At 40.1% G+C, this 14659-nt stretch overlaps 1 protein-coding gene across 1 annotated transcript in view; it reads left to right on the forward strand.

Annotated features, from left to right (window-relative positions):
- Window positions 1–12874, forward strand: part of LOC106701162 (zinc finger protein 41-like) — a 44321-nt gene extending 31447 nt beyond the window's left edge. Inside the window, exons 2-5 of the mRNA XM_070374925.1 lie at window positions 1403–1558; window positions 3056–3112; window positions 7310–7436; window positions 11743–12874. Of these exons, the coding sequence (XP_070231026.1) occupies window positions 1403–1558; window positions 3056–3112; window positions 7310–7436; window positions 11743–11780 (378 nt within the window). The 3' untranslated portion in view covers window positions 11781–12874. The remainder of the gene's footprint in view (window positions 1–1402; window positions 1559–3055; window positions 3113–7309; window positions 7437–11742) is intronic.
- The last annotated feature ends 1785 nt before the right edge of the window (window positions 12875–14659 follow it).

Below are 14659 nucleotides of genomic sequence, written 5' to 3' on the forward strand. Positions count from 1 at the left end.
AATCCTAAAGGAAATCAACCCTGAATATTCATTGGAAGGACTGATGCTGAAGCTGAAGCTCCAATACTTTGGCCATTTAATGTGAAGAACTGACTCAGTGGAAAAGACCCTGATGCTGGGCAAGACTGAAGGCAAGAGGAGAAGGGGCCAACAGAGGGTGAGATGGTTGGATGGCATTACCAACTCAATGGGCATGAATTTGAGCAAACTATGGGAAATAGTGGAGGACAGAGAAGTGTGGTGTGCTGCAGTCCACGGGGTCACAAAGAGTCGGGCACAACTTAGTGACTGAACAACAACAACAAAAGAGTGATATTTAGATTTAGAATTTGGAGTTCAAGGAATTTTTTGTAGTAAATTACTGCCAGATACAAATTCCTGTGCCTGCTGAATACTGAAGCCAAAAAAACCGAAACACTGGGATTTGGAGCAGTTTTACTGTAAAGGCTAAAGGAGGAGAACTGGTGGCTCATGTGCTACAGACTTAATCCTCTGTATTATTTTGGGGGGAAGAGTTTTTATAGGCAAAGTTCAGGTAAAAGGCACAGTTTGTGTTGCTTTGGTTGGTGGCGAGCTAACAGTGTGGTGTTCGGGGCTCACCTTCTGCACCTGAAATTGCCATCCTCCACCTGGGTTACTGCCTTAGTTCCTTCATAAGAGTTGAAAGATAAGCTATTATGTATATCTCTTAAGGAGGAACAAGGTCTCTTACTTTTTAGCTGCACTATTTTTTTTAAATCTTTCACTATTGTCTTTTGACTGCTCCACATTTCTTCTACATTGCATCCTTTGCCTATTAGTAACTGTCAGAATCTGCCCTTGGGAATTCAGGGAAGGCTTTGGAGAGCGATGCCTTTTTCCTGCTAAAAACTCAGGGGACAGGGAAAGCCTTTTGTATCTAGCAGGGCCCTGTGTAGTCCTAACTGGTTACAGAATTACAGGAAATGAAAAAGAAGTCTGTTCAATTGTGACTAAACCAGTAAACTCACTTTTTAAAAAACACGCTATTTGTCCTTTACAAAGGAAGTCTACATGACGGCAAGCAGGTTGACTAATGGAGAGATAGAAAATTGTATTCCATTAGGAGAATATTTTCTCCAGACTTCTAGGATTTAGCATTTGGAGAATGGTTTCATCCATGAACTTTTCCAGTTTTGTCCTTGAACCTTCACCTAAGCCAGGTATAGAGACGGCCTAAGACCAGCAGTGTGGAGACACACCCCATCTAGGGCCTCTGAGAACCAGGACTCTGGGACACACGTTTATCCCATATCCCTGCTCTGCAGCAGGAACCTGATAGCTCCGTTCGGAGTCACAGGGAGCGCGCGGAGGATGGGAAGTGTAGTCTTTCTCCGCCCCACAGCGCTCCTGGTCTCCGCGGGCTCCCTCTGCGCATGTGCAGCCTTGGTCCCTTTTCTTCCCGTCCGCCTTTGCAGGTCCAGTGAGAAGTTCTTGGAGTTTCTCAGTTACCGGCGGAAGCAGGAAGTCTTGGGCTGCCCTCAGGCCCAGGCGGGACCCCGCAGTGCCCGAGTCTGGCTTGGACCTTAGCTCTGGGAAGGTGGGTGCGGTGTTCCAAATTCGGCTCAGGTAGGCTCCAGCGCAGGTGGAGCTGAGATCCATTAGGAGCAGGGGTTTGGTCCGTGTGGGGTGCGAATACCCGGCCTTGCCTGCAATATGACGGGAACGCTGGGCGGACAGCGGTGGTCGCCCTGGCCGAGTGTGAGCTGGTGTGCTGGGCAGCTCTGCTCCGGAACCAGAGAGACCTGGTCAGTTCCCTCTGTGTCACATGTATTGTGGGCTGGAGAACTAACGTGGAGCAGAGTCAGGTAACTCGTCTGCAAAGAAGGCTATGGATAATGTCTGCTTCATGGGACTGATCCGAGGATTCGAGGTGGCGTCATTAGTAGGAGTTAGCAAAGTGCTAGGTAGTAACCGCCGAAGAAGTGCTAACAGCTGTTGTATTTAAAAGACACTGTGTTCTTTTCATTGGGTGGTTTATTTAAGTCTCCCAGTTATCTCGTGATAACGGGGTGACCCTCTGCATTAAACACAGAAAACAAGAAGCAAATCTGAGTCTCAGCTTGGTGAGGTGGACCTGAATTTGAGAGGACTGTTGACTTCTCTAGGCTCACCAAGCTTATGCCAGAGCCAGGAGTTGAACCGTTCATACTGTTCTGTCATCAGAAGACACTTATCAAGAGTCCCTTTTGAGAAACTGCACCCCACTTCAGTCATTTTTTTTAAATTACCTTAAAGTTCGGCATCTTTTTTACTTGGCTTCCTGTAAATTCTCTACCTCAGTGGGTAAACAATTTTGCTAGGAAAACTGAGGAACATAAAGAATACAGTTGTGTATTCTATTGTGAATTTTAATGAAATAGTATTATCCTTTGATGTTCTTCAGTCGGCTGTTGTTAGGTTTCTGTTTGTATTATTTAAATCAATAGACAAAATAAAAATCAACAGACAAAAATTGAATCTATTTATTTTATTTATTAATATTTATTTTTGGCTGTGCTGGGTCTTAGGTGCTGTTCAGGCTTGTCTGTAGTTGTGAAGAGCAGGGGCTACTCTAGTTTCAGTGCCAGGCTTCTCATTGTGGTGGCTTCTCCTGTTGCAGAGCACTGGCTCTAGGGTACACTGGCTTCAGTTATTGTGGCTGTGGGGCTCCACAGCACAGGCTCAATAGTCGTGGCCCAGCGGCATAGTTGCTCTGCAGCATGTGGACTCTTCCCCCATCAGGGATTGAACCCATGTCTCCTGCATTGGCAGGCGGATTCTTTACCACTGAGCAACCAGGGATGTCCTATTTAAATCTGTTTAAATCAATAGACAAAATTTTCACTGTCAGAAGTGGTAGGTTTAAGCCCTGTAATAATTTTAAACTCAAAAACGGACAGGTGGTGCTTCTACTAGGTCCTTGCCTTTTCAAGGTCTAAGAGGATGCTGTATGAAGGCTACCCCTCAGCTGGCCTGCCGACATGATTGGGAGGTGAATGTAGGAACTGTGTGGCAGGCCAGGTGTCTTGACCCTGTCTTCTTCCTGCCCCTGCAGCTGAGTCGTCACTGTCCTCTACTCTCCCAAGACCCACTGAAAATGAACATATCTGAGGTGAGCTCTTTATTCATCCCCCAATTTGTGGTGTGCATTTAACTCGATTTCAGATTGCTCTCAGTTTGTGTTACCCATCTTTTATGAATGTAAGTTATTTCCCTTTTATTATCAGTTTGCTAAACTTTTGCTTGAATCATGAACATATCCTGAATTATATTGAATACCTTTTTGTATCTATTGAAGTAAAGGTATAGCTGGTTTTCTTTAATCTGCAATTATTAGAGGTAGCAAAAGTGGATTTTGGGGATTCCCAGGTGACTCAGTGGTAAAGAATCCTCCTGCCAAAGCAGAAGAAAAGGAGATGTGGGTTCAATCCCTGGGTGGAGAAGATCCTCTGGAGTAGGAAATGGCAACCGACCCCAATATTTTTGTCTGGAAAATTCCATGGACAGAGGAGCCTGGCAGGCTCTAGTCCATGGGGTCGCAAAGATTTGGATGTGACTGAGCATGCAGGTTTGAATTTCTGTTCTTGTATTGATGAATTCGATTAACCTATAATTTTGTTTTCTTCTCTACCTTACTGCAAAGGCTGAAGGACATGATAGTTTCCTTCACCTGCCCCCATTATAGGCTGTGATGGAAGGAAGAGGCCTATAAGAGAAAATCAGATGGCCAAGAACTGTGCACATCTGGAGTAGATAGCCTATCCCTTCTCTAGGGGATCTTCCCAATCCAGGAATTGAACCAGGTCTCTACCTGTGGTATCTCAGTTATTATTAGTCTTATTGGAGCTCTTACTGTCCGCTCTTTTCTGTTCTCCCCTCCCCTCTCTCTTGTCCCTCACCCCTTTCTCTCTTTAATTCATAGGAGAAAATTCCCTGTCACATATTTCCTTAAACTTACCTCTAAAATTGGACTTTGTAAGTACATCTTCCCTGGTGTCCCAGTTGGTAAAGAATCTGCCTGCAATGCAGGAGACCCAGGTTTGATCCCTGGTTTGGGAAGATTCCTTGGAGAAGGAAATGGCAACCCACTCCAGTATTCTTACCTGGGAAATCCCATAGACAGAGGAGCCTGGAGGGTTACAGTCCACGGGGTAGTCAGAGTCAGACATGACTTAGCAACTAAACCATGTAAATTCTTGAGTTACTTTATTTAAAAAAAATCATAGGTATTTTTTTTTAATTACTACATTTTCACAGAAAATTGTACATTTTTGTCTGTTTTTAAATATATTTTCGTAACGTTATTGATATGTCTCTTGTTATGTCTATGTCTCTTGTTAGGTCTATAATTTTTGTTTTCATGTATTATTTAAGTTTATTTAATAGAGGGAATGCTGATCAGAAAACAACCAAATGTGTGGCCCGTTGGCCCTCTCAGAAATCTAGAATTTCAGGGTCTGAGGATGGGTTGGACATTTGTATTGGTAGCATATTCTAAATACTGAATTGAGGGAACATAGGGTACTCTTGCCTGGAAAATCCCATGGATGAAGGAGCCTTGTAGGCTGCGGTCCATGGGGTCACTAAGAGTTGGACACGACTGAGCGACTTCACTTCCACTTTTCGCTTTCATGCATTGGAGAAGGAAACAGCACCCCACTCCAGTACTCTTGCCTGGAGAATCCCAGGGACGGGGGCGCCTGGTGGGCTGCCGTCTATTGGGGTCCCACAGAGTTGGACACGACTGAAGCGACTTAGCAGCAGCAGCAGCAGACTCAACACTTGTTCGAAGAATTTGTTAACAAAATAAACCATTCATTACTCACAAATAAACAATTTCAAAATGCAGGATTGTTAAACCATTCATTCAGTTCAGTTCAGTTCAGTCACTCAGTTGTGTCTCTTTGCGACCCCATGAATCGCAGCACGCCAGGCCTCCCTGTCCATCACCAACTCCCGGAGTTCACCCAGACTCATGTCCATCGAGTCAGTGATGCCATCCAGCCATCTCATCCTCTGTCATCCCCTTGTCCTCCTGCCCCCAATCCCTCCCAGCGTCAGAGTCTTTTCCAATGAGTCAACTCTTCACATGAGATGGCCAGAGTACTGGAGTTTCAGCTTTAGCATCATTCCTTCCAAAGAAATCCCAGGGCTGATCTCCTTCAGAATGGACTGGTTGGATCTCCTTGCAGTCCAAGGGACTCTCAAGAGTCTTCTCCAACACCACAGTTCAAAAGCATCAATTCTTGGGCGCTCAGCTTTCTTCACAGTCCAACTCTCACATCCATACATGACCACTGGAAAAACCATAGCCTTGACTAGAGGAACCTTTGTTGGCAAAGTAATGTCTCTGCTTTTCAATATGCTATCTAGGTTGGTCATAACTTTTCTTCCAAGGAGTAAGCATCTTTTAGTTTCATGGCTACAGTCACCATCTGCAACAATTTCAGTTTTTTTTTTTTTTTTTTTTTTTTTTTTAATAGAAGACTGTTTGACTTAACAAAAGTAACAGGGTGTACATCACCAAAGTGTTTTGGAAAACCAGCATCCAGACTTGAACAGTGTTGGGCTGTCCCTTGTTAATAGCAATCTGCAGTCCCAGTTGGGAAAGGGTCCTGGTTGGTGCAGCCACCCTATGGTTGAGACTTCAAATTGCAGTTTGGGGGCTCCTGCTTATAATCCCAGACCAAAACCTGATGTTATCATCAGTTTGCACATAAAAATTCAGCTCTGGTTTAGCTTTTACAATGCTGTTTGTTTCACCTTGTGAATCATAAGACTTCCTAGACTCCAGAGGGCTTAAGAGATTCTAAGACCCACTCCCTTTCTTATGTAGAGTGCTGCCTGACTTGCTGTGCTTACAGGCTCGCATGGAATCCGGGCAGTGTCCAGGCAGGTCAGAAGCAGGTCTGAGGCCTGCTCTCCTGCTTCTGATGCCTGAATAGGACTTCCTCCATTTTAATTTCTCTAACACTCTGAGTCTAAAATCTAAGCAGAAATCAGACTCATTGAGGTCTGTGATCATTTCAAATTATTTATTTGTGGTACAAAGTATGAATCAACGTTATATTATTATTATTTTCTAATAGAGTTTTTTAGGCTAGCATGATTTTTGTCAGAAGATACTTTCTTCCTGGAATTGCCTGGACACCTAAATTAAAGAAATGTGTGTGTGTGTGCATGTATGCTTGTATATATTGTTTTTAGCTTTTCCTTTTGATCTATGTGTTTCATTTTTTAAATATTACACACTGTCTTGATTAGTGGCTGTGTGATATGTCTTGAAATCAAGTAATATTAGTCCAACTTTGTTCTTTTCCAAAATGCTTTTCATATTCTAGACTTTTTTGCCTTTCTACATAAATATTAGAATTAGCTTGTGATTCTTAAAAAAAAAAAAAAGACCTGTGATTTCATTGAATCTGTGGATCTCTTTGTGGAGAAGTGATAGCTCCACCATATTGAATCTCCTAATTTATGAATTCAATATTTATCTCTGTTTACTAGTTTTTTAGAGAATTTTGAGGTAAGAAAGGGCATGGCCTGACTTATAATTTAAAATATAACTCTCAAAATGGACTCTAGTGAAGCAGTTGCAGAAACAGATGAGTTAGCAGGCTCTTTCAGCTCTTCTAAGATTTGATGATGCGTTGGATGATTTTGTTGTTTTTTAGTTGCTGAGTCATGTTTGACTCTTTGAGACCCCATCAGCTTTAGCCTACCAGGCTTCTCTGTCCATGGGATTCTCTAGGCAAGAACACTGGAGTGGGTTGTCACTTCCTTCTCCATGGGATCTTCTGACTCAGGGATTGAGCTCAAGTATCCTGCATTGGCAGGCAGAATGTTTACCACTGAGCCATCAGGGAAGCCCCAGCTGATTTTACTTGATTCCACTTTAGCTCAAATGGAAAGAGCCTGGGATGCTTTGGCCAGCTGTTAAACCTGAGTCTGAGAATGCTACTTCATAAATATTGATGTGAAGACTCTCACCCAAGCTTGCATTGTGGTCATGGATATAATTTGGAAAAAAGAACTCTTTGAATAAACTGTGTTTCTTTTAACCTTCTTTTCAAAAGAAAAATAATATTTGTGTGGGTTTTGGAGGTTGAACCAAAAGCGTGCCTGCTTCCCTAGGACATTGCATATAAAGAGTATACTGTTAGATATTTTTTATTTTTGATAATGTGAAAAAATTTTCAGTTTTTGTCTTATATTTTTAACCATAAACTGATAGAAATTAGTTCCAAAGGTATTTTCCACATCACCTAAATTTGAATTCTTCAGATTGATGAGAAATGTGCCTTCACAGACATCAGTGTCATTCAAGGATATGAGTGTGGAGTTTACCTGGAAGGAGTGGCAGCATGTGAATCCTGCTCAGAGGACCCTGTACAGAGATGTGATGCTGGAGAACTATAGCCACCTTGTCTCACCGGGTGAGCCTACTTTATTATAGGACTCTGACTCGGGTGCAGTTGATCTTCTGTTCCTGCTTTTTTTTTTAAGTAAATTACCTGTATTGAGGAGTAATTGACAGAAAAGAAAATTTAACAGGTTTCTGTGTATACTAGAATGAATTCTGGACAATATGTACAGCTGTGCCACCAAAGTCACAATACAGATTATTTCTGCCATGTGAAAGTTTTCCTTGGCTGTTCTCTGTCCTCTCTTGACACCTATTTTCTGATAATCACTGATCCTCTTTTTGTTTCAATACTTTCTCCCCCCCTCCACTTTTTTTTCTAAAAGATTGTGCCAAGTCTTAGTTGTGGCACACCGGATCTTTAGTTGCTGCATGTGGTATCTAGTTCCCTGACCAGGGATGAAGCCTGGGCACCCTGCATTGGGAGTGTGTTGACTTAGGCACTTGACCACCAGGGATGTTCCCTACTTTTCCCTTTTTTGGAAATTCATATAAATGGAATCATACTTTATGTACTGCCTGTATGACTTCTTTCTCCTTGTATAATTCTTTGGTGACTGTTTATGTTGTTTTATCTGTATTTATTCCCTTTATTGAAGAGTAGTGTATTTTTAATTATAGATGTTGAGATCCTTTTTAGTTTGATGCTAATCATAACTAAATGTGCTATGAATATTTGCATCTACATCGTGTGAGGCCATATTTTTATTCCCTTGTGAAAAGACCCTCGGGTGGTTTCCTGGGTCTCATGAAATAATTATACCTGTAGGAATGCCTGGTTTTATTTAGCTTTACTTTATTAGGCTTTCCAGCCGAGAATGTTTTTTACAAATGGGAAGTTTGTGTCAATCCCCTGGGTCGGACTGCATATCGGTATTTGAACCGTATTTGCTCACTCTGTGTCTCTGTGTCACATTTTGGAAATTCTCATAACATTTCAGACTCTTTCACTGTTATATTTGGTAAGGTGATCTGTGATTGTTGATGTTGTATTGTAATTGTTTTGGGGCACCGTGAGTTGCACTCATATGAGATGGTGAACTTCATTAGTAAATATTGTGTGTGTTCAGATTTCCCCTGTGACTGGCCATTCCCCAGTCTCTTCAGGCAGGCCTCCTATTCCCTGAGACACAGCAATATTGAAACTGGGCTAATTAATAACCATACAATGGCTTATAGCTGTTGAAGTGAAAGGAAGAGTTACATGATACTTTAAATTAAGTTAGAAATTATTAGTAAGGAAGTTATGCTGAAAGGCGAGATAATACTGAAAAAACTAGGCCTATTACACCAGTTGGCCAACTTATGAATGCAAAATTTTGAGGGAAAATTAAAGTGCCAACTCCAGTGAACACATGAATGATAAGAAAGTGAAATAACTTGATTGCTGATATGGAGAATATTTTAGTGTTCTGAAAAGAAGGTCAAACCACCCACAACATTCAATTAAGTCCTTGGCAAGGTCCTGAGTGTCTTCAATTCTATGAAGGCTGAGAGAGGCAAGGAACCTACAAAAGAAGAGTTTGAATCTACTATAGGTTGATTCATGAGGGTTAAGGAAGGAAGCCATCTCTATAAGATGAATGTGTAAGGGGGAACAGCAAGGGCTGATGAAAAAGCTGCAGGAAGTTATTATCCAGAAGATCTACTATAGCTTAGATGATTAATGCAGGTGGCCACACTTCACAAGAGTTTCAGAATAGGTGAAATACTTCTCTATTGGAAGAAGATACCATACAGGACTTTCATAGGTAGATAATGGGTAGACAGATGTCCATGCTTAGCTTCAAAGCACACGCTGACTCTCTTGTTAGGGGCTAGTGCAGCTGGTGACTTTAAGTTGAAGCCAGTGCTCATTTGCCATTCTGAAAATTCTAGGGCCCTTAGGCATTGTGCTGAATCTTCTTTGCCTGAGCTTCATAAATCAACAACAAAGCCTGGGTGATGGTACATAGGTTGATTTGGCAGGGTTTGAGAGGATTCAGTAATTTTGAAAGAGATTTTAGGGTTATTGAAAAATGCTGTTAATTTGTGTTGCATTTTATGGAGAAATCCTGACAGGAGTTAATTGGTGTGACAAGCTTCATTGTTGTCTTTAAAGAAATTGCCATAACCATTCCATCCTTTAGTAGCCATCACCATTAATACTCAGCAGATGTCAACATTGACACAGGATCCTCCAGCAGCGAAGTTATCAGGCACAAAATGATCCGAGGATGGTTAATAATATTTTAACAATAAGGTGTTTTGTAATTAAGGAATATATAATTTTTTTAGACATAATGCTGCTGTACATAATTAGGCTTCCCTGTGTTTAAACAACTTTCTTATGTATTAGGAAGGCAAACAGTTTGTGATTCAATTGTGATATTCACTTTATTGCAGGAACCACACCTGTAGTATCTTTTAAGATCTGCCTGTATATGAAGGAAAAAAAAAAAGCAATTGCCAGATTTGTTTAAAGTACATGTGTCATTTATGTGGGCATTAGCAACATATAGTAGTTCTGCTTGCTCCATGCCTACACCCTCATTTTGTGTTGTAAACCTGACGAGTTTTGATCCTTTTATTGGGTGTCTGCTGTATATACTTGGTTTCATTTCTCTTTGATGATGAACAACTTTCGTATGCTGGTTGGCCATTCACATAGCTTTTAAAAAGGTATGTTCAGATTCTTACCATTTGTTTTGTTTGAGTTTTCTGTCTAGTAATTCAAAATATACTTCTTTATGTAATCTTGATGACTTTTATAAGATGCACCTTTTGGAAATTTTTTCTTTTAATCTATGGTTGACCATTTTGTTTGCTAACAATTGGGCAAAATATTTTCATGTTGTGATGATGTTCAGTGTATCATTTGCTTCAGTTTCTGTTCCATTCCCCCCATCCCTCTACTTAATAAATTGCCTAAGCAAAGGTCATTCAGATTTTGTCCTGTATTTTTCTTCTGTAAATGTCCTTCGTTTAGGTTTTACATTTAAGTCTTTGACTTTTTCCCATTCATCTCTGTACATGGTGTGAAATATTACTTGTCTTTCTCTTTGCAGCCAAATATCTACTTAATGGACTGATTATCCTTTCCCTATTTAGTTGCCTTGGCACCTTTTTAAATAAATTGTGTATATATGCATAGGCTTATTTCTGAATATCATTCTGGTTTATTGATCTAAATACCTATGTGAATATGAATCATGCACTTTTTAAATTAATCTGGCTCTGTAGTATGTTTTCACATCAGAAAGAATAAGTCCTCTTAGTTTTTTCTTAGATTGTTAGTTTCTTTCCCTATAAATTTAAAAAAATATGTTTTTTGGAAATCCTAGTAGTATTATGTGAGGATTGTATTGAATATGTAGAAGAATTGGGGGAAATTTTGCATCTAATACTGAATTTTCTGATCTGTGAACGTCTTTCCTTTTCCTTAGCTTTTAATGTTCCTTTGGAATGTGTTGTAGTTTTCCCTTACATATCTTCAATCTTTGTTGTGAGCTGTGCCCTTAAGTCTTCTGATGCTACAATGATACTTTTCAAACTTCAAGTTTCAATTGTTTTCTGGATTTATATAGATAATATAATTTATGTTCATTTTTGTTGTTTCTATTTGATATTTCACTTGTTACTCCTCCTAGCTGTTTTGAAGACTCCTTAAACTTTTATATATGAGATAATATCATTTGTAAATAAAGATATTTTTATATTTTTCTAATCTTCATTTCTTTTAACTTGTTTCTTTGGCTGGGACTTAATGTGAAATAATTTATTATTGACATCCAAGTATGATATTAGTCATAAGACTTAAATAGTTGCTCACTGTTACCTATTTCTTTTCTTCCTATTCTTAGTGCCATAAAATTAGGATCATTTTTTCCTTAAATATTCATACTAGAATTCACTAAGGAGGCAATCTGGACCTGGAGTTTTCTTTGTCAGAACTTTTTTTTTTTTAAATAACAACTTGACTGCAATATAATTCATGTACCCAAAATTGATCCTTTTAGTTTATACAATTCAATTTATACAAAAAAAAACATACTTTTTAATATGTTCATAGACATATGGGACTATCACCACTACTTTTTTTTATTATATTTTCATCACCCCCAAGAGGAACTCTGTACCCATTGGTAGTCACTCTCCGTTTCTGCTCCCCAGCCCCTAGGAACTACTAATTTACTTTGTGTCTAAGAGATTTGACTATTCTAGAGGTTCCACATCAATAGAATCACAAAATATATAGCCTTTTGCGGCTTCTTCCACTAAGCATGATCTTTTTATAGTTTACCAGAGTTATAATATGTATTTATCATCCACTTCTGCAGCCATGAAAAAGACGCTTACTCCTTGGAAGGAAAGTTAGGACCAACCTAGACAGCATATTCAAAAGCACAGACATTACTTTGCCAACAAAGGTTCGTCTAGTCAAGGCTATGGTTTTTCCTGTGGTCATGTATGGATGTGAGAGTTGGACTGTGAAGAAGGCTGAGCGCCGAAGAATTGATGCTTTTGACCTGTGGTGTTGGAGAAGACTTTTGAGAGTCCCTTGGACTGCAAGGAGATCCAACCAGTCCATTCTGAAGGAGATCAGCCCTGGGATTTCTTTGGAAGGAATGACGCTAAAGCTGAAACTCCAGTACTTTGGCCACCTCATGCGAAGAGTTGACTCATTGGAAAAGACTCTGATGCTGGGAGGGATTGGGGGCAGGAGGAGAAGGGGACGACAGAGGATGAGATGGCTGGATGGCATCACTGACTCGATGGATGTGAGTCTGGGTGAACTCCGGTGATGGACAGGGGGCCTGACGTGCTGCGATTCATGGGGTCACAAAGAGTCAGACACAACTGAGTGACTGATCTGATCATCCACTTCAATTTCTGGTTAAGTAATCTTTGATTGTATGGTTATATCATATTTTGTTTACCACTCAATGAGCTTTGGTTGTTTCCACTTTGACAGTTGTGAATAATGCTGCTATGAGCAGTTGTAGAAACATTTTTGTGTTCACAGTTTTTCATTCTACTTTGTATATATTTTGAGTGAAATCACTGGGAGCTATAGTAACACTGTTTAAGTGCCAAAACACTATTCCAAAGCAGTGGCAAGTTTTTAGCAGCCCACTGACAAAGAATGAGAGTTCCCATTTTCCCACATATACCTTAATGATTATTATTTTCTTTTATTTTTAAAGCCCTCCTAATGGGTATGAAAGAGTTTCATTATAGTTACGAGTTGAGTTGCATCTCCCTGACTTTGAGCATCTTTTATGTGCTAATTGCTTACTGCCTGTTCGTATATGTTCCTTGGAAAAATATCTGTTCATATCAATTATCCAGTTATAGATTGGGTCATTTGTCCTTTTTTACTGTTAACTTATAAGTTTTTTTAGTAAATTTCTGGATACACGTTTCTTTATCAATTACATATTTAATAAATATTTTCTCCCATTCTGTGAATTGTCTTTTCACTCTCTGCATGGAGCTCTTTGAAGTGCAAAAGTTTCTTATTTTGATACCATACAGCCGAACTGTTTTCTGTTTTATTTGTTTTTGTCAAATCTAAGAATCTAATTCTAACTCAATCAAAAAATTAATCATTTTTTAAAATGTAATTTTGGCTGCACTGGGTTTTTCTTGCTGCGCATGGGCTTTCTCTAGTTGCAGTGAGCAGAGGCTACTCTAGTTGTAGTGTGCAGGCTTCTCATTGCGGTGGTTTCTCTTGTTGGAGAATACCTGCTCATGGGCATGCAGGCTTCAGTAGTTTTTATGTGCAGACTCAGTAATTGTGGTACTCGGGCTGTGTTGCCCAAGGCATGTGGAATATTCCCAGATGGGGATATTGGCAGGATTGACTGCATTGGCATGTGAATTGTTAACCACTGGACCACCACCCGCTCCCTGCCACCTGCCCCAGGAATTCCCACTGCTATGTTTTTTTCTTCATATTTTACAATTTTTTTTCTTCTATGTTTAGATTTATTACTGATTTTTGGTCTTTATTTTCATGTCTATTCTTACATCAGTACTACCTTAATAGTATAGTATGGTAGGACTTTCCTGGTAGTACAGTGGATAAGAATCCACCTGGCAATGTATGGGACATGAGTTCTATTCCTGCAGTGGGAAGATTCCACTTGCCTCTGAGCAACAGATCCCTTCCGACACAGCTACCGAGCCCACACTTTAGAGCCTAAGAGCCACAAGTATTGAAGCCCTTGTACTTGATCATGTGCTCTCTGTAACAAGAGAAGCTACTGCAAAGAGAAGCCCATGTACTGTAACTAGAGAAACCCTGAGCACAGCAATGACAACCCAGCACACCAAAAATAAATGGTTAATTAAAACAAATTTGGAAAACTGAAGGTTTAAAAAAAGTAGAATATGATATTGTGATGAGTAAGAAGAAGTAGTAATGTATGATATTGTGATTTATAATAAGTACTTAGTCTTCATCTGTGTTTCTGGTACAAAGTTCTAAAATGATTGCAGTTTCTTAAATGATAAGAGAGAGATTGATATTATTTTGTTTTCCATAACAGAATATTCAAAACAATATTTATAACAAATGCTTTTTGTTATTCATAACATACCTCTTTCAACCACACTTGAGTTCATGTTAAAGAGGTGACTTTGAAAACCTGAGCATGTAGGCTTGTTCCAGGAATACCAATCAAATGATTAGAGGGTTGTGACTTCTAGTCCCACACTCTTGACTTCTAGGCAGGGAGGGGGCGGGGAGGCTTTAGATTGACTTAATTACTAATAACAATTATTCCTACATGTTGAGGTCTCCATAAATATTTCTGAACTCTGGGTACAGAGAACTTCATTGTTGCTGAACATTTGGAGGTGGTGGTAGGGTGAGGCTCTTAGATGGCCTGGAAGGTCTGCCCTATGCAGCTTTTTTATCTGACTGTTACTGAAATGCGTGCTTTGTGATAAAACTGGCAATCTATTAAAGGTAAGAAACTGTTCTTTGGAGTTCTATGAGCTACTACTACTACTAAGTCGCTTCAGTCGTGTCTGACTCTGTGTGACCCCATAGATGGCAGCCCACCAGGTTCCCCCATCCCTGGGATTCTCCAGGCAAGAACACTGGAGTGGGTTGCCATTTCCTTCTCCAGTGCATAAAAGTGAAAAGTGAAAGTGAAGTGACTCAGTCGTTTCTGACTCTTAGTGACCCCATGGACTGCAGCCTACCAGGCTCCTCTGTCCATGGGATTTTCCAGGCAAGAGTACTGG

The sequence above is a fragment of the Bos mutus genome, chromosome 8 (genome assembly GCF_027580195.1).
Source record: "Bos mutus isolate GX-2022 chromosome 8, NWIPB_WYAK_1.1, whole genome shotgun sequence".
Taxonomy (NCBI): Eukaryota; Metazoa; Chordata; class Mammalia; order Artiodactyla; family Bovidae; genus Bos; species Bos mutus.